Here is a 20,412-nt window from a genome sequence, read left to right as displayed (position 1 = left end):
TTTTTTACATTTTTATTTTTTTGTGATCTAATAAAGTGAAAATCGAATGAATTTGTCTCTAAAAAAGCGTGTAAGCATGATTGTGAAGAGGTTTCGTCACAGAAAGATGACATTTGTTTCCTGCGAGGGGGGGCGAATAGAAGCAAAAATGAAAGCAATAAAGACAAATTAGTACGATTCGGAAGAAGATTGAATGGCAATTTAAAAAGACATTTTCGTCCGTTTAACGACGAAATTGATGATTGGTTATTATTTTTTGATGTCATTTAAATGGACTTTATGGACTTATTAAGGGAAATCAAAATAATCAGGCGGAAACTACCACATGGTTTATTTCCACTACTACTCATGATTTAATGGTTGCCGTTACGGGCATTTAAGGTGACGTAACCCCCCCCCCCCCCCCCCCCCCCCAAAAAAAAAAATCACACATGCTTGAGGACTATTTTCTTTTTTCTTCAGATTTGCATTATGAAATTTGATTATTTCCTATTAAAAAAAACAACTTCATTCAACAACGACAACATAAACACAATTATGAACTAACAAAATCAAAAATGTGGACCCTAACCCACGTGCTTATTTATTAATTATTCATGGCGCAATTGAATTTCCTAAAAGGGGTTATCAAACCAGTAATAAATTATATTCAAAGCTATTGGTTTCTATTCACATTTCATTTATTACAAAGATCACATTAGTGTAAATTATTGCACAAATAATAATAAAAAAATAATTAAATTATCCTTATGACTTGTTAAAAATGAACATTATGCGCATTGTATGTGTCAAAGAAGACAGAATAAAGTACTACAAATATTAAAATACATTAAAAATGTCAAATTGATTTACTTCACGATATGACTATAATAGTATAAGAGTCACGTGGGGGATTTCTATGATTTCTATGTTCCCTGCATAAATACTACAAACATGCAAAGGTTTATTGGACAAAGAAAAGAAAAAAAAAACTCATAATATAATACTACAACTACTACGAGTAAAGATAATAACAGTGGCTTGGTGTATGCTAATATATCATCTGCTGATTGACACAATTGTGAATTTAAAAAAAAGGTAATTTTGTAGTTTGTTATTGCTATGATTAAAAGTGGAAATTTGTTTGTATCATTATTTCTAAACGACGTCAGCGTAAAACAAAACATGGGAAAAGGTGGATGAAATGCAATTTTATTTTCGAATGTTGTCGTGAACGTGTAAAGATAAAAAAAAAAAAAAAAGGTCCGATTGGTGGCGTTCGGCTGAGTATTTTTGTAGCTGGAAGATGTCGAAAAATACACAGCAGAGGAGCCTCCTATAGCGGTGCTAAATAGAAGAAAAATAAAGAAGGAAGGAGGTGGAAAAAAAAAAAAAAAAAAAAGGCTTGCAGGCTCGCTTTTAAAGGGTCTTAAAAAGCTTGGGTGGGGGGGTGGGGGAAATTGCATCAGGGAGAATCGTCACCCAACTTTCATTATTTCCAAGTGGTGTGATTGAATTAAAGGGCAAGAGGAGGCCCGCTCTCCTTCTCTGCTTCTAATGGCGCGGTATTAAATTCTAATTAGAGATCATGCAGGAGGGGTTGGGGGGGTTGGGGGGGTATCAATGATGCTGCAGCTCGGACGGACGACGGGCCCAATAGACTGATGACTTATTGTCATGTAAAGCGGGGAGGCAGCAGCGGTCGCGCATGCTGGAGGAGGAAGAGGAGAGAGGAAGGAAGGCAGCGCAAGCCGCACGCAGGCAGGGCGCCGCCATTGTCCGCGCCTTTTATGCTCTGGAGACCTGCGGCATGCGAGGCGGCTCTTAGGGGGCTTTGGACAAAACGCGCCTGGGCTGCTATAAAGGAGGCCACTTCTGGAGCGGCCGTCGAGCAGTCAACATCGCGCCCCCACCCCCACCCCCCCCAAAAAAAAAAAAAAAAAAAAAAAGAAAAAACAAACAATAAGAAAAGCCCAACAAGCTCACACATCCTTCCACTGCATCCTCCTTCCGCCCTCATAATCGGACTTTTGGGATTCTCTGCGTTTGGGTCCCCTTTCCCAAATGTATAAAATGGAGTATTCTTACCTCAACTCGTCCGCCTACGAGTCGTGCATGGCCGGCATGGACACGTCCAGCCTGGCGTCGGCCTACGCGGACTTCAGCTCGTGCAGCCAGGCCGGCGGCTTCCAGTACAACCCCATCCGGACCACGTTCGGGGCCACCGGCGGCTGCCCGTCGCTGGCGCCCGGATCCTGCAGCCTGGGCACGCTGCGGGACCACCAGAGCGGCCCGTACGCGGCAGGTAAGGAGACTTTGCCGTGATTTTTTTTTTTGGGGGGGTTTTTCTTTCAAGCCCCACCGATCGGGCCCACATTTGCTTACACAAATGACGAACATTTATCGCGTTAGGAGCGAGCGAGCGCGCGCGTCTAATTCGGTTACGGCGCGCGTGTCGCCGCCAAAAGCCTCCAACAGAATTATCCTCGGAGTCGCCGTAATGTGTTTACTTTTGCGATGAGACGAATAATTAGATAAGCAAAGAGCAAAACTCATTATTGGCCACCCAAATTGGGAGTTACGGGGCACGACGAGTTATGACAACTTGGGAGGATTCAGCGGACACTCGTTCGGGGGCGGGGGGGGGGGGGGATTTTGCGGACATTTCCGATTCAAAGCACGACGGTAATATAATCGCTCACATTGTCGCTGGGCATATAGCGCTACACTTCATATCATTTATACATGACAATTAACATCACGTGAGACGATATACAGATTTTTTTGCTTTTTTTTTTTCTTTTTCTGGGGGGGGGGGGGGGGTGAACAGAATTCAACTACATTCACCATTTAAAAACCCGACCTTGATGATCACTGGATACAAAATCGAACATAATCCCACTGGAGAGTCAATTAGATTCAGATTAAAGGTAACAACATAACATTTTACAGGAGCCAATTCCACACATTTCCTTACCATTAATATCCTTGAAATATGTTTAGTTACAGTTTTTCTGAGGTTTGAATTCTTTTAAGAATGTTATAGTGGACGCCGAATGCAGGTTTCCCCCTTGCTGAAGCGTTATTGTGATATATATATATATATATATATATTTTTTTTTAACATTTTAAATAACTTAATTTCATGTGATTTTCCTCCGTCTGCACGCCGCAGTGCCCTACAAGCTGTTCACGGATCACGGCGGTCTGAACGAGAAGCGCAAGCAGAGACGCATCCGGACCACCTTCACCAGCGCGCAGCTCAAGGAGCTGGAACGGGTCTTCGCGGAGACCCACTACCCGGACATCTACACGCGCGAGGAGCTGGCACTCAAGATCGACCTGACTGAAGCCAGAGTGCAGGTCTGCGCCACTTCAAATTCACTTGATTTTATATATATATATATATATATATAAAAAAAAAAAAAAAAAAAAAAAAACAACCAAAAAAAAAAATATTTCAATTGCCACATTTCTTTTTCAGTACAATTTACCATTAAAAAAAAAAAAAACGTACTTCAAATGCACAAGTTTCCATATATCGCCATTAACGAATAATCATTCAAAATAAAAAGTCAGGAATCCATTTGCAACGCAGAATGAAAGTAACTCAAGTTGTGCTAGCTAGTTTGGCTTATTTTTCATTTTTCGTTCCACTGTAATAAAGTCACAAAATGGAACGTTTTCATTGGCGAGTGAGGGGGGGGGGGGGGGGGGGGGGAATACGTTGACTTAACTGCAGAGAGTGCCAGGCATTTATGAGCGGTAAAAGTGTACTTTTATAAATGCGCTTTTGTAAAACTGTACACGCATGAAAGTGTTTTTCCTCCCAATAAATTGACACGCGCCTGTTTCTCAAATCATATTGTACGTTTTTGGTTTCAATAGAATCAAGTTACATATACTCTAATTGGAGTAATATTCAACTTTACGATATATATTTAAAAAAAAAAAAAAAAAAAAAAAATCATCTCAGTTTTTTTATTTTTTATTTCTTTTTTTCTTCTCCTCTCCCCCATTTTATCCCAAAACATGAAAAGTATTTTGTTGTCATGCACAAAATAAGTCCTGAAACTGAGAAGCGTCTCTGGGTGTCATCATTTCTTATAGTTACTATTATTAATTCATATTAAGTGGAGTTACACTGGAGGAAAGTGACAACAACTTCATAACACAGTCTTGATATTGACTACGGATGGCTTTTGGGGTCTTTTATAGGTTTGGTTCCAGAACCGACGGGCAAAGTTCCGCAAGCAGGAGCGTGCCGCCGCAGCCGCCGCCGCGGCCGCAAAGTCCGGTTCCGGCAAGAAGCCGGACCCGCGGGACGACGACAGCAAAGACGCCAAATCCACCGACCCGGACAGCACGGGGGGCCCCAACCCGGTGCCCACCTCCAACTGCGGGGGTCCCAGCCCCACCGGCGTGCAGGTGAACGGCGGCGGCAACGGCGGACAGGCGGAAGCGAGCAAGGGCGTCGTGTCGTCCGGCATGGGGGTGGGGGTGACGGGGGTCGGGGTGAGTTCGCCGAGCCAAGGCTGGGCCGCCGCCCCGGGGACCATCACCTCCATCCCGGACTCGCTGGGCGGGCCGTTCGCCAGCGTGCTGTCGTCCTTGCAGAGACAGAACGGAGCCAAGGCTGCCTTAGTAAAAAGCAGCATGTTCTAATGTACGGCGCCGCGAGCGGACAGCGAACGCAACGGACTGATGGACATTCCTGCTTTTGTTTCGTGTGGCGTCTGCTGTACAAAAACACCTTTTCAACTCACATTTGGCAAGCTGGCTGCAGTTTTCAACAAATGGCTGACCAGCTAACTACCGCATAGCATTACGTGACAGATCACTCAAGTGCATCGTTCACCTCGGAACAGACAAACGTGTCCGACTACGCGGCCGAGCGCATCGCTCGATCGATCGAGAGCCTGCGTTTCATCTGGGCCACTTTTGAATTCAGTCCGTTTTTCAGAGGGATTCAACTGACTATGCGACCGACCGCTTAATTTCATCGAGGCTGTCCAATGGCAAGACTTTCGATTTCTGCTCTATTCAACCACCGCATAGTCTTCTCATCACGAGCTCGCATTTGAGCTGGGGTCGACTTTTGAGGGACGTGGACAGCCGCATAGCTTTATCTAGTTTGCATCATCTGGGCCCGTTTAAGATTTTTTTTTTGTTGGGTTCCAACGACTATGCGGCTGACCACATAGTCTGCATTTGATCTGGGCTAGTTTGGATTTTAGTCGATTTTTGAGGGATTCAACTGACGACGTGGCCAACCGCTTAGTTTTATAAAAAGTCTTCATTTTATCTGTGTAAGATTAGATTGGAATTCATTTTTTGAGGGATTCGACTGACTATGCGGCCCACCCCATAGCTTCATCAAGAGCTTACATTTCATCCTGGTTAATTTTAATCAATTTCTTTTTTTTTTTTAGAAATTCTATTGACCAAGCAGACAACCATAGCTTTAACCACATTTTGCATTTGTTTTGATTTTTACAGCATTCAACGGACTATGCAGCCAAGCGCATAATGCTTTATCAAGAGAGGCGATTTGTGAGGGAATGATCTGACTATGCGGCTGGACGGCGTTTGCATTTAATCTGGGTGAGGTTAGATTTTTTATTTTTTATTTTTTTGTGTGGGATTCAACTGCACAGCTTTATTCAGTTTACAGCAAATCATAATTTTTTTTTTCTTTTGACTTGATAGTTTCTTTAAATTGTCCACAGTAATTAGGAAAAAAAGGCACAAATACAGCAAAGCCCCTCCCACCCGCCCCCCTCCACGGACATGAATTTATGTTTTGTGCGTCTTTCTACTGCACTGTGTTTGTGGCTCCAATTGTATCGTGTTAATATGTATTCTCGTCTCCTACTAGTTGAACCATAGGTGCGTATAGTCTTCATTTTAAGTCGGATTCAATGAGATTATTATTATTATTATTTTTTTTTATAAAGGGAATGTATGCAAATGTATTTATTTGGATATAATTTGCATGTTGTCTCTTTTTTTAATCCCCGTCTTTGTTGTGAGCATTATTGTCTGGAAGGATATTTATATGTTATGGTAGGTACTGGATGGCTATATTTAAGAAGGGAATATTTCTACGTGCGCACATAGTTTTCCAAGGCATCGAAATGGTTGTTGATGATACAAAAAAAAAAAAAAAAAAAAAAATTATAGCGAAAAACAAAATGTCTCGGCCATGTTTTTGTTGACAGCTTCAACGACACGCACAAGCAACGATAACAGCGGGAAAAGGTCAGTTTTCTGCTTAAAATGCAAGAAATGACAATTGGAAGCGATATTTACACGTGAAAAAGGTGCCAATTGTACATTTTGAGTCAATGACATTCCATTATGTAACGTATTACCTTGATTTCAGGTGGAAATGAATTGTTGGCGCCACCGAAAATGGACACAAATCGATACACTTTATTCAGGGCTCACATATTTTGGGGGGAATTATTATTTTTTTTTTTTACATCAAGTATTAGTGCACAGCTAACAGTACCCATGTGGAAATGTTGAGATTTAAAAGAATAAAATAAAAATTCAACCAATCTGAATTTGAATCAGGGGGACAAAAAAACAAAACTGATCGCTTTTATAGTTTTCTAATTTGACTACTATCGCATGTGATATTTAGATCAATATCATATTTATTTTTGTCATTCGTCATAGCCGAAAACGTCAGGATGACATTTTAACATATAGGTAAAGTTAAAATATGACATAACATAAATACTGTATTAATACAACATACCGATAAAAATGGAGCCTTGTCAAGAAAATAGTCAACAATTAGTTATATAATACCGTCAATTTAAAAATTACAAATAAAAAAAGTAATTATGGTTTAAATCGTAATTCATTAAATAACAATACAAAAATAAATAAAAACCATAAAAATATTCACAAAATGTGGAGCTACATGGTTTTTGTTTAGACAGCAACTATCCAATATATTTGCCTATCTAATATAATATAATTAAAAAAAAGCAATTATGTATGAAAATAAGTTTACAATAATGAAAATTAAAATATAAAAAATAAAAAGCTAAACATTTTAAACTGTGGAGAAACACACACACACACACACACACACTTAGCTGCACAATCTCATGACCTCCAACACATCACAAGGTGACCCTAAAGCTCACTTTTGATTGATGTTATTAGGGTCACAGTGAAAGCTGTTCCTAATATTGTGAACATCTCAACAAATGATGAGAAACGTCTCAAAACCGACTTTGGATGGTTTTATTTATAAACAAACAGTTGTCGCATTGACACAGTGAATGAAAGAATACATTGAAATGTGCTGATAGTGTTCAGGTGACTATTACAATAAATACACAAGAAAGCCTCCGTGGTAAAAGAAGACGAGCAGCGGAGGAATACTGAAGCAGGAAAAACCTCGACTACACCGGGAAGCACGCTGTAGCGTTATTTTTCATTTTTCTTGCACTTGTTTTGACAGCATCTTTTGGTTTTAGGCTTAAACGTGCATTTTATTTCTTTAATTTACATTCGCAGCACACTGAAAATGCAGATGAAGCAAAAAACAAACAAAAAACAAAAGTTGGCATACGTTCAATAGACCCTTCGCTCAGGGCCCCTTTGTTACTGCTGTTAAGGCCGGCAAGCTTGTCACACAACACATACGTTGATGGTGGCCGACCGCATAGTTGTTTTTTTTTTTTTACCTGGAGCCTAAATTTGTCAGGGGCAATTCCGATTTTTGCCGATTTTGGACAGATTACATGAAGATACGGTTGATTTAAGGATTCAACTGCCGCTGCAGACTGCCGCATAGCTTCGACCAGTTTAAGTAAAGAGCCTGCATTTGATCTTGGGTCAATTTTTGAGGGATTTAGCATTGCTTGATCTACAGTTTGCATTCACTTGGGCTAGTTTTGATTTGAGCAGATTTTGTTTAAGGGTTCAACTGAGCATGTTAACGACCGCGTGGCTTTATCCAAAGCCTAAAATAAAAACATTTTCTGTCATTCGGTTAAGCATAATAATAAAAAAAAAAAAAAAACCATATTGGAAGTTTTCCGTCAGGAAAGCGTCAGCCTTCTGTGCTGCACTGTGATCGGGCCAGTCTGCGTTTCCGGCGGCGTGCGGCTCGAGCGAAAGGTCAATTGCCTCGTTCTGCGTCTGTTCCTCAAAATGGTCGGCGAGTGCATTCAATCACTGCAAAAATCACTGACGTGGAAAAGCGGACGACTTGCAACAAAAGGAGTTTGGCGTGTGATGACAATTTGGCCACTTTTCTCCTCCTTCAAATAAAATACAAACAATGAAAAAAATCTGTCTTTTCTGTGTCATCATCCGTTTGTTCCTAAGGCACGTTAAAGTAGCGAGTTCCGTTATTGCCCTCGTGAATAACATTCAAAGCGTGTGTGTCAGTGGAAGCCTTGTGAATTACTTGGATTATATTAACCATTTTTAAAACATGATTACTCAGGTGTACAATTGAGTGCTAATCAAAAATGCCGTTTGCCCTGGTGGAGGTCCGGTATTGGAAGCTGCGAGGGTTCATTTGCATATCTCACGTCATCTGGTTTACGGCAGCGACATAAAATGGACGCCGTTTGGTGAAAAATAGGGGAAAAAAATAAGATGCCTAAACCATCCGATTTAAGTATATGTGAATGAACTTGATTTGCTTTATATGAAAATGAATGGAAGTTCAAATCGATTGTGCTTCATAAAAAATGCAAATATGAACAAATGATTGTTATTAACGTTGACACTCGCCAGTCAAATAGTATACTGCGTATGGATGACAATTCTCAGCTTGGCCCACGTGACGAATGGGGGTTGATCCCGTCCAACTCGACTGGAGGCGTCACAAGGTGGTCGGCTGCCCGGCCGCTTGAAGGGAAACGAGAGAGCCGCAAACGCTCAGCGAGCGGCAACGGTCGGCGAGATGAGATGACGAAAGGGAAGGAAAATGAGGATGGCTGACAAAGATGACCGCGGTGTACGCAGATTAGTCTATGCCAGTGATTCTCAAAATGCGGTGCAAGTACCGCTCGTGTTACACAAAATAATAACTGTTACTGAATCATTGGTTTTTTTTTTTTCCCTATACTGCATTTCGGGTCATGGCGGTACTTGGAAAGCTAAGAATCTTGGTGGAAAAAGTTTGAGAAACACTGGGCTATGCCGGTGCTTCTCAAAGTGTAGTATGCGGGCTCCCTCCAGTGGCACGGATGGGAAAAATGACAAATGTTCAAAACTGAACATAATGTTACAGCGTCTTCATTTATTTTGATTTTTTTTTTTTTTCTAAATCACGTGCAGTACTTTTTAAAATTACAGTTCAGCTCTATTTAACTTTAATTGATTTACTAAGTACAATAAATGTGCCTATTTTGAAAGTGTGTCAAACATTCAGGTACAAATTGTATTTCACTTTTATCTGCAATACATTTTAAAATGCATCATTATGGTGGTTTTTAGGGGGCTAATAATTTGTTTAAAAAAAAAAAAAAAAAGGAAAATGTTAAGAAAATGGTCCCGTGAGATGTGGGGTAAGTAAGGCGGGTGGGGGCAACTTACAGCGGGAGCGAATGTAGCACTGGTGGCAGTTGAGGAGGCCGCTCCGGATCCGGACGTCGGTGCCCGTGGACGTGTCTCCTAATTGGCCCTTGCACACGCCGCACTGACGGCAATAAACAATCGTAGTCATGATAATGCGGTCCACGACGGCTCTCGCTATCAAATATTTTTAGAATCGATGAGTTGATCAATTATTCCATCCAATAATCGCATACAAATGTATTTTGCATCATCTTTTTTTCAAATTACTGTTACTCATTTCCAAAGTAAAAGTAGAGGTTTGCAATTTTCACTTGTCACTTGTAAGTCCAGGTACCACTCTAGATACAGTTCACAAAAAAAAACAAACAAAGAAATACGGGATATAGCATGGGTGGCTCTGTGAATGAGGGAACACTAATGAAAGTAACGACACACAAAAAAGGGTGGGGGCGTGGCTTCTTCACGAACCTTAAAGCAGTCGATGTGAAAGTAGAGGCTGAGGGACTCGATGATCATGGCGGCCCCCTTGCCCAACGGCTGCCCGCAGCTGGAGCACAGCTTCTTGCCGCTGACAGACCTAACGGGAATGACAACAAACCACGTGCGGCTTCACAAAGTCTAAAGACGAAGGCCGCACTGGTACGTTTCTATTAGCTGGACAAAAGTATTGGGACACTGACATACTGTTGGGGGAGGAGCTTGAAGGAAGGGCCGGGGAAAGTCTTGGTAAAACCAGTTAAATATTTCATTTCAATGTAAACATAGTTTTTCATGCTGATGTTTTAATGTTATTATTTACAGTTTGAACAATTACTTGCTCTCGTCCACCCTCTTGGTTAATTCACGCGTGTGTCCAATACTTTTGTCTTTCTAAGAACCTAAGCTTTGTCACGACAGCAAGCACGAGGAGAGCACAACCAGGGATGGACCGGGACGCCCTAAAAAAAAAAAAAAAAAGACCGACCTCTCATAATTAGCTGAGCAGAACCAACGCGTAATTTATGTATATGTTCCTCGAAGGAATGCATTTTACAATGATTCCAAACGACTACTTATTGTGTTCATATGTTATGCAGTATATATATGTAGTCTCTTCTCTCTCCGCAACTGCTACCGCAACAGCCTGGCTTGATTAGACACAGAGAGGAAGAGGTTATTACAATTTATAAAGAGGTAAATTGAAAACATAATAAAAAAAAAAGAAAATGACAAATATTTGGACTTCCGTTGCCACAACCTAAATAGTTGAAACCCTATAATATGGGACTATCCAACTAAGACGCGCTGTTCGATATCATTTTGTGGGGTTCTATCTATTTAGCTCCATTCCGTATTTTATGGTTACATTTTATTTTTTTTTGCTAATAACTGGAAAAGGCTATGATAGTCATGCATGACACCAACTAACAAAAAAAAAATAATAATAAAAGGTGCTCCCTCCCCTTAAAAAGCTATGAAATGAATTGTTATCAGGCAAAAATGGGGCTGCTTTATGAGCTCCGTGTTTAATTGCAGCATCGAGTGGCTATTAATTCAAGCGACTATGCATCCTTTCAACACTGTCATAAAATGGGTAAAACCCTGCCCCAATCACCCCCAGAGGACTACCCGGTGTGCCCGAGGGCCAGTCCACCCTGGTGCATGCCACGCAAAGTGGACGCGAGTTACAACATGACAGCAATGAAGATACCTGTTTGGCGGTGCGTCGACAGAAGGCGAAGGGGGCTTGGATGGGCTGCGGCCCGCGTTACTAGAGGCGGGCACGCTCCTGGAAAATGGACAAGATTGTTGTGGAATGCAAATGACTACGCGACCAACTGCATAGCCTTATTCAAAAACGACATTTATTTGGGTTAGTCTTGATTTTTGAGGGTTTCAAGCAATTATGAGGATGACCTCATGGCTTTATCCGGAGACTGCCTCCACCTGGGTTAGTTCTGATTTTTGAGAGGCTCAACCGACTATGCGGAAGACCACATAGCTTTTATCCAGAGCCCACATCGATGCGGGTTGCTGGAAAATGGACTGCGACAAAGCGATAAGCTGTGACATGCATGTGTTAGTACAGCAATGATAAATGCTTGTTTTCCTGGCATGGAGAGGAAAGACAAGCAGTTGGCGCCACCTGCTGGCCAAACACACTAACTGAAAGACTGCAGAACATCACAACCAAAGCCTCGACTTTGGCTACTGCGATTGCACAGTTGCCATGGTTACACTTCACTCTCACCAACATGTCAGGCAATTAGTGTCAGAGGCAGGAAGCTTCCTTAAACGATAAACTGAAGGACAAGCCAGAAGCAAATACAGTGGAACCTCGATTTAACGGAAGCGGAACCAACGGACTTCGGATTAAGGGACAGAATGGTAGCAAACGATTGGAACTCAAAACGTCCCCTTGCAGTGGACAACCACCACAGCAGTGTATAAAGGAAAGTTTAGGTCAACTTTGAATTGTATTTAAACATTTTCAAACTTTTCAAATTCATACTGTAATTGTTTTCAAGCCACGGAAATAAGTGTTTCATCTTAACAGACGTGACCACTCCCCCTATTAGTCCATTACATCGAGGTTCTGCTGTACCTTCAAGTCCGATTCCAAACACACAACTATCACACACCTGCGTTCTCCTGCAGGACGCGTAGGCTTGGCGGTGTCGGCGTCTGGCTGTTTCTTGACCAGCGCAGAGGTCTTGGCGGCCATTTGGTGAAGCTTCTGGCCATTGTGCAGGCAGCTGCTCTGACTCGCTGAGCTGAAGATGGCCCATGTAAAAGACAAGGTCAAGGCCTTTTCACTTGCTCGGCGTGAAAGGTCCACGCGGCAGCGCAAGTACTACGGCACCCCGGTGCCCATATTTGGAAGTGCTGAGCAGCCTGCCAGGAAGTAACAGGGCAGTTTTCCCCGCTGGTCGACGAATAGACCGCACTTCAGCAATGTGCATTTGCCCCCACACCCCAAAAAAAAAAAAAAATTCACGGCAGGATCTCGAAGTTTAAGCTTGTTCGTATGTGTATGTGAGGGCCATGCTCCAAATTCATGACAGCTACCAGCAAAGTGACCAATGTTACCTCCAGCGAGACCGGTTTGATTGTCTGCTTCCTGTCCTTTCCAATTTACTCTATTTCAAAGTCCAAAATTTCATCCGAAATACAACGAAATAAATATCAGCATCCATTGTATTTAGCGGAGTCTCTTGCTAATTAACAGCAAATAAGTAACATTTTCTTAACATTTGCTTTGATGTGTCAACAAACCTCCTGGCTGTTCTGAAGCTGTCGTCGGCGGTGCTGATGTCGCTCGTCCTGTCGTTCTCTCGCAGTCTACACTCTGCGCTTTCTGCACTTCCCTTCTGCATTAGCAAATCCGGAAGAGGGATCATTTAGTGCTGCGGTGTCATTTAAAAAAGTGGCTATCTAACTTAAATCTGGCGACAATTACTTCACTGTGATGTATATATTTTTAGAGCAAAGTACATATTATTATTACATGAAGAAAGTCCTTTTTTTTTTTTTTTTTTTTTTTTTAAAAGAGAACAACACCTTTTCGAGAATAAAATATGTAATATTACAAAAATAACTTTTTTTTTTATATTGACTTACTCAAATGACTTCCTTCTGTCAAGTTAGTTTAATATCATAAGATTACGACTTTATCATGGAAAAATACAACTTTATTTTTGTAAGATTACAACTTTTCATCTCGACAAAATACATCTTTGTTCTTGTAAAGAATATTTTTTTTCTTTCTCTCTTTTAAAATTGAAAATAGGCAACTTTGTAATTCCTATGATATTTAGGGGTACACCTGGTTGTTATGTTTAAGTGGTTATAAGGGGTCCTTGGAAAAATGTTCCTCCCTGTAAGGTGTCCCTGGACCCAAAAGGTTTGCGAAACCCTTGGACACGGAAACTAATAATGAACGAGTTGTTCACCGAAAGCTTCTCTACTTGCTCCTGCTTGCGCTCCCAGTCAGCAAGCGAGCGCACGATGGTGTCCTGGCCCTCGGACGCCGGCGGAGCGGAAGACTGCGGAGTCAGGGGTGCGACCGTCTCTTCCAGGATTAGACGTTCCTGACGTGTGGGTAGAGTTGTAAACAACATGGACACGCAGTGAAAACCTCAAAGTATGACTGCAATATATACCGTAACCACGCTCACTCAAACCACTCCTGTTATGTAAAACTTCAACAAACTCATGTAAAACTCCTACCTTATGCTTAACTCATTCACTGCCAGCCTTCCCAGTTAACATGGATATTTGACGTCTAAAGCCGTCAATGGCAGTGCATGTGACAAGGATATGGCAGCTGGCTAGCAAGAGAAGCTAATGTAGACGTCTACATCTTTACTCTGTGACCCATCTCATCAGACAGCAAAATCAGATGGACTCAAATGCACTATACCAGTTGCTGAAGAGCCAAATCAAGTCCTTTTGTTCACCAACAAAGTATCCGATCAAGTCAACCGGGACGTGAGTTAGGTAGACGCTAACGTACCAGTTAACATTAAAAAAAAAAAAATTGCTCCTCCTCGTCAAACATTAAACTCAAATGCACAACACCTGTCACAGAAGATCCAAATTGAAGTTGCTTGTTCTCAAAAGGTTGGCCAATACGGCTATAGCGGAATATCTTTGTCAATGGGAATGGCTTACATTACATAAACCTAATAAAAGTAAACCAATATTTTAATAGATCAGTTATCAACATGACTGCTAGCATATACAATTAAAAGTTAAAGAAAAAGGTCAAAACACCCATACAGTGCTAATCCTTTGATGCTAACAGTTACAATATTAAGGCAGTTTTCACAGCAACCTTTATGTGGTCATTTCTAAACACATGCTCCTACCTCCTCCTGGTAGCGCTTCTCCTCCTGGGCCACCTCCCTCTGGGCCTTCTCCCACTCCTCCTTCAGCTTCTCCTGCTCCCGCTGGTACTTTTCCTGTTACCACGGCAACACACCCCACACCAAGGAAGAAAAGACATCCTGATTCATGTCGGACGCATGTAAACGTTTAAGGATACATCATCAGATATTGGCTTGGCAGGGGTGAAATGTAAAGAAAAAGATGGGAACAGAAGAAGCAGGCAATAGCTGGACATGCAAACAGGCTTCTTAAGTTTCCCTGTTAATAATGTCTGCCTTTACAAAAATAACAGGGTGTCTGCAGGCCTCTTCACCCAGCATTACTTTTTTTTTTTTTTTTTTTTTTTTTAATTCTTTTGTCAAATGGCACAAAATAGATGGACTCAAATGCATGACAACAGCCACAGTAGATACTTTGTTCACAACAAGTTGGTATGCAGACCTGTTAAGTCTTATCAAGCTAAGAGGCTTGGGAGCTAACTAGAAGCTAACGTAGCAGTCTAGATTTTCCCACATTAAATAATGAAGGCCTTCATTTGGAAAAGTCTAATTTAAGACTCCTTGAGAACCCGCATACACCCTGAAATATGATTCATTTTGATTGACAGTCAGATATGCATGAATTAAACAATTGTATTTATTCCGGTGGTTGTCGTTTGAACTGCAGAGAGTCTTTTTCTACTACTTTGCTGCGCTAGTGTAGCTATGGTAAATACACAAGTATTTTAAGTAAGTAAAATATGGTAAATAAAATGTGGTCTGACAGTCAAAACTGAGAATTATTAGCCTTCCAGTGACATTTTTACCATTCACTTGCAACGGACGCCTGACGACAGACTTAAAAGAGCAGGACACAAAACTATAGGGATAAAACACAACCAGCACAATGATGCACCACACATCCATCATCCATCATCATCATCATCATCCTCATCTCGGAAGAGGAAGCCTTTGTCACTGAGCAGCTGAGGAGGATCAGGGAGGCATTTGGGCAGCAGCATCACCCCAGCACAAGCTATGACAGAGCTTGTTCTAGAATCTAATGCACAAAGCCGCCCTCAGGTGGTGGCAGCGGGATACGGGCGGATGTTAAGGCGAGTAAATGGCACCGATAAGAAAATGGCTGCAAGCTTGAAAAGGAGCCATGGAATGCGGTGAAATCAGCTTGATGTCACATGGCGCGTTTAGGTTATAACCTAGCCTCACATTTTCAAAGCAGCGGTGGGCAAACATAAATAATAAATGAATGATAATACACATGAAAAATTAATAGAATCATTCATTGGAATTGAAATAAAATAATTTGACTTGCTAACCTGAACAATGGATAGTAAGTTAGGAAAGTATATATTAAGGGAACACAGCCCTGGAAAAGTAACAGGCTTGACTACCTTGTGCAAATAAAACCAAAATTGGGGGAGAATCCTGGCGGCGCTGAAAGTAGCCTCATGCGCCATATGCTTTGCCTCACGACCCATTCGTGTACCTGCAGCAGGCGCTCCTGCTCTTGCTGCCACCTTTCCTGACGCTTTCGCTCCTCGTCCAGGTCCCAGGACAAGCGGTCGGCCCGCCTGGCCTGAGGTGAAACCGGCACTGAAACCTGACGGGACGCCACCCCCCACCGACACAGACAACACATGCACCCACAAATCCCACAGCACAGAGATAGTCATGCACACATGTTGGACACCGTCAAACAACCAGGAATCAATCAAACACACACACACACACAGAAAAAAGGGAAGGGAGAAAACTAAGATAGTTGGTCTACCAAAACAGCATAATTCCAGTGCTAGCATATCCTCTCCTACTGATGGGAGAAAGGAGACAGAAAAGGACAGGGGTGAAGAGAGGTGAGAGGACGTCACATATATAACCTGCAGGTTTCAAGCGAGGCCCAAGTTACGGTGACAAAAATCAAGCAAATCAAGTCAAACTTCAGCCAAGTCGAGTCAAGTCAGGGCTTGGGTTAGGCAAGTCATCAGTCAAGTCAGACAAAATATGGCCTTCAAATAATGTCGAGGCAGATGAGGAGGAGGACGACGTGTCTGCAAACAGTTTGTAAAAAAATCTATTAAATAAATGCTTGATTGTACTCACGTTGCTGCGGTGATCCTTCTCCCCTTTATCTACAGAATGTTAAAGTACAGTAAAAATCTAAGCTATGCCAACAAATGGTTCTACCTATTCAAATTATTGGCAAAAACAGTGTTCGTAATTAAGCGTACGGTGATGAATATCGCTAATCAATTTCCATCACTCGTCAAATGTTACACGCACAAATTAAAAACACATTAGCTCAGAATCGTTTACGTCGGCATCGTGATGCAGTTAAGAACCGATTATTTGTCGCACCCCTAAAAGCTGCAAAAGGACATTTACCTGCAAAGAACTCCCAGCGTAAATTTGGGTTGCTGCTCGTCAGTGGCGAGCGGGTACTGTTTTTAAAACCTATGGGGGGGAAATATGAGCAAGTGTGTTGAAAAAGGTGCTATATGGAGCCATTGGGAGAAAACAGTCGAGTTTCGTCTGAGTGTGTCAAGTCACCTTCTGTTGTTGTAGTTGGTGGTTGAGGTCCAAAAAAAGGAACTTCCTCTTTCTTCTGGTTCTTCTCCAGGTGTCTGTGTATGCTCGTCTACAGATTTGACAGGACTATTAATAGGCTCGATGGTTGGCATGTTGAAGTAGAATTTATTTGATTTTGATTTTTTTTTTTTAAATGGCTCACCACTGAGGTTACAGAGTGCGTGCCGAGCCCCGATTGACACGACAGTACGGTCTCTTGTTTGGCTTCTGGAAATACATGGTGTTAAATGGGACGTATGCAATATAAGGTATAAATTACTTCTTAATTGCTTGTATAAAAATATGCAATTGGGTTGCTCGAGTGGCTGCCCACCCATCAAGTGTGGAATTTACACAAACCAAATAAATGTGTCCCTTAGTAAGACGTTCTAAAGTTCGCCGGATTGTAACATGAAAGTGCGGCTAATTTACATAATGGAAACTGTGCTTTAATTCTTTACCCCTTGTGTATTTTGACAGAAGAACGGCAGAGAGCTTTTACGAAGATGACCGTGAACTGTGTGGAAAAACAAAAAAATGCACGTCTGCAATATGGCAGATCCATAAGCATCCAGACGGGGGCAGTGGAGCAGCGTGTGACTCAGACCTGCAGATGTTTGATGTCGTGTTGCTGATTCACACTTTTTCTCCACTGGAGCAGCTTCCGACTGCCTTCCACTTTTCCTCCCAAAGCTTTCTTCAGGCTTCTGCAATTCCTAAAAAAAAAAAAAAAAAAAAAAAAAAAAAATAATAATAAAAGAAATATATACTGTGTGTATGTGTGTGAATGTATGTGTGCATATATACATTGGCAAATCGATAAATCATTCAGTGATGTAGGCGCTTATTAAATGCTCATGGGCATTACGGTAGGTATACAAAATATTTGCCATTTTCACCTCATCATGTTCTTGATGTGTTTGTACTACCTAGCTTGAAGTATTTGATGGACAAGACTAGATCTATGCCATAAATATACAGCGGAATACGACACATGGAATTTGTGGTTAGTAGAAGAACATAAAAGTCAATTTATTGGCAAAAACATCAAGGGTGTTAGTAATTACGTGATGAATATTTCAATCGGGCTCTAACAGTCTTCCTTTACATCAATAACAAATGTGTCACATAAATTACAAATTGTTTCAACTGTGTGTATTCAAATTATTGGCGAAAAAAAACATCACAGTGATGTTAGTAATTAAGCTTATAGTGATGAATATTTGAATCGGGCCATATCACAGTCTTGTCACACACAAAGTCAGCGCAGTCAGTGTTGAAAGGAATAGCTCCACAAGTGTATTTTGCTTCTTCTTTGACCCTTTGACCTCCGTGTTTTTTCTTGTTCACCACAGAAAGATTCCAGTGAGGGCAAAGTGAAGAAAAAGAGTGAAATGAAGTGCTTATTTTGTCAGAACAATATTTTGTGGCTCTTGAAAGACCATTCAAAATGCTTCACAACTGCTGGCAATATGGGGAAATCTGCTTTAAAAAAGGCTGGCAATGACTGAGATAATAAAGTAACGGAATACGCAATAGTTTTACCGCTGGTAGTGAAGTGGGCCTGCTGGGCGGCGTTGAACAGCGGCCGACTTCCTGGCCTCGGACGTCAGTCGCCGCTTCCTTTGAATTGGCGGACGTCGGACTTCCTCCTGCTGTCGAGGAGTCCGCGTTGTGGGCTGTGGTTTTGGGAGATGAGGACGGTAGGAAAATGGGAGAGGACTCCCTTCCTTGGCTCTCGGGAGCGGCAGGAGGGTCGTCAGCACCCGCGTTTCCATTGACCCGCAGCAAACCATCGGCCTGGAAGGGATGGACGGTGTGTTAAGACATGTCTGTGCTGAACTAAGATTATGCCTAGCAATGCATACAAAACACAGGATTAAAATGAAATATGATAATGCCCTACATATACAGTGCTGTGAAAAAGTAATTGGATCGTTATCCTGCTGCAGAACCCAAGTGCGCTTCAGCTTGAGGTCACAAACTGATGGCTGAACTTTCTCCTTCAGGATTTTCTGTTAAAGAGCAGAATTCATGGCTCCATCAATCATTGCATGTTGTCCAGGTCCTGAAGTGGAAAAGCAGCCCAAGACCATCACACTACCACCACCATATTTGACTGCTGGTATGATGTTCTTTTCCTGAAATGCTGTGCTACATTTACACCAGATTAAATGAGACATACAGCTTCCAAAAAGCTTAACTTTAAACCCTTCAGTCCATATAATATTCACCCAAAAGTCATTCAGATGGTTTTATTGCACATGTAAGACAAGCCTTTATGTTCTTTTTGGTCAGCAGTGGTTTTCGCCTTGGAACTCTGCCATGGATGCCATTTTGCCCAATCTCTTCCTTATTGTTGAGTCATGAACACAGACCTAAACTGAAGCAAGGGGGGCCTGCAGTTCTTTAGAAGTTGTCCTGAGTTCCTTTGTGGCCTCCTGGATGAGTCACTGCTGTTCTCTTGGGGTAATCTTTGGAGACCGGCCACTCCTGGGAAGGTTCACCGCTGGTTTCATGTTTTCTCCATGTGAGGATAATGGCTCTCCCTATGGTTCGCTGGAATCCTAATGTATTAGAAATGGCTTTTGTAACCCTTTTCAGACTGATAGATGTCATTTACTGTATTTATCAACTGTTCTGGAATTTCTTTGGATCGTGTCATTTTTTTTAAGATCTTTTGTCTGACTTGATTTTGTCGGGAAAGATTCTATTTAAGTGATTTCTTGCTTGAACACGAAGACAGAGACGCTCATAATTTATGTGTGAGGAGGCTCCTGGTTCCCAGTGCGTGCCCCCCACCCTCCAATCCACACCCCCTATATACCGCCACCTTCTCATCCGTTTCCATGCAGCCTGTGTAGGCCCTCTTTGTTCATCGGGGAGCCCACTCCACATTGAGAGGTCCCTTCTCTGGCAACTTCTTAAGTCAATAGGGAACACAAGACTTCATTCAAAGTGGGACTAGGATGCCTGACAAGACATTCCAGAGAAGCACTTGGCTACATTTAGCCTGGTAGTGACCATAACTCCCCAACGTGTTTGCAACAATAAATAGCGTTGCTGTCGAATGCAAAACAGGTGTCTCAAAATGTTTTGAATACGCTTTCAGATAAAAAAACCAAAACAAACAAACAAACAAAAAATCACGTGGAAATACAGTGGTACCTTGACTTAGTTTTGAGTAACGAGCTTATCACTTGTTAATTTTTTTGCTTGGTGTTGCAAGCCAAAATTTGAGTAACAAGTGAGCTTCAGATACACTGCTGCTTGAATGACATGGCAAAAAATAAATAAAAATTGAGCAATTAAGGTACTGTAATGCCCTTGTGCAGTGCCACAGTCGCCGATGCATCTTTAGCTGTTTTATTTGAATGGGACAAACGATCAAACACACAAATACAAAATGAGAACACTTGCAAGACGCATGGAGCAAACACTC

General features: G+C 41.8%; 2 protein-coding genes across 9 annotated transcripts in view; one reads left to right on the top strand and one right to left on the bottom strand.

Annotated features, from left to right (window-relative positions):
• The first annotated feature begins 1,559 nt into the window (after window positions 1-1,559).
• Window positions 1,560-5,278, top strand: phox2bb (paired like homeobox 2Bb). The gene is made up of 3 exons (XM_061787257.1): window positions 1,560-2,284; window positions 3,155-3,342; window positions 4,198-5,278. Exons 1-3 carry the CDS (start codon window positions 2,044-2,046, stop codon window positions 4,642-4,644), a joined length of 876 nt encoding a protein of 291 aa, XP_061643241.1. The 5' UTR covers window positions 1,560-2,043; the 3' UTR covers window positions 4,645-5,278.
• The window catches only part of LOC133484521 (LIM and calponin homology domains-containing protein 1-like), a 64,006-nt gene continuing 47,612 nt past the window's right edge, over window positions 4,019-20,412 (bottom strand). For 4 of the 8 annotated variants that reach the window (XM_061787247.1, XM_061787249.1, XM_061787248.1 and 1 more), the window contains 15 exons: window positions 18,516-18,770; window positions 17,578-17,686; window positions 17,134-17,198; window positions 16,953-17,040; window positions 16,788-16,856; window positions 16,506-16,534; window positions 15,892-16,005; window positions 14,388-14,480; window positions 13,470-13,607; window positions 12,793-12,887; window positions 12,159-12,290; window positions 11,228-11,305; window positions 10,006-10,114; window positions 9,556-9,658; window positions 7,221-8,954 (listed from right to left, as the gene is read on the bottom strand). In XM_061787247.1, coding sequence (XP_061643231.1) covers window positions 8,896-8,954; window positions 9,556-9,658; window positions 10,006-10,114; window positions 11,228-11,305; window positions 12,159-12,290; window positions 12,793-12,887; window positions 13,470-13,607; window positions 14,388-14,480; window positions 15,892-16,005; window positions 16,506-16,534; window positions 16,788-16,856; window positions 16,953-17,040; window positions 17,134-17,198; window positions 17,578-17,686; window positions 18,516-18,770 — 1,536 coding nt within the window. In that variant the 3' untranslated portion in view covers window positions 7,221-8,895. Of the gene's footprint in view, window positions 4,590-7,220; window positions 8,955-9,555; window positions 9,659-10,005; window positions 10,115-11,227; window positions 11,306-12,158; window positions 12,291-12,792; window positions 12,888-13,469; window positions 13,608-14,387; window positions 14,481-15,891; window positions 16,006-16,505; window positions 16,535-16,787; window positions 16,857-16,952; window positions 17,041-17,133; window positions 17,199-17,577; window positions 17,687-18,515; window positions 18,771-20,412 lie in introns of those variants that run through there. The other 4 variants (XM_061787251.1, XM_061787250.1, XM_061787252.1 and 1 more) reach the window with 4 other exon arrangements.

The sequence above is a fragment of the Phyllopteryx taeniolatus genome, chromosome 10, assembly GCF_024500385.1.
Source record: "Phyllopteryx taeniolatus isolate TA_2022b chromosome 10, UOR_Ptae_1.2, whole genome shotgun sequence".
Classification (NCBI taxonomy): Eukaryota; Metazoa; Chordata; class Actinopteri; order Syngnathiformes; family Syngnathidae; genus Phyllopteryx; species Phyllopteryx taeniolatus.
Note: the sequence above shows the minus strand (reverse complement) of the source record. Positions and strands in the feature narration are given on the sequence as shown.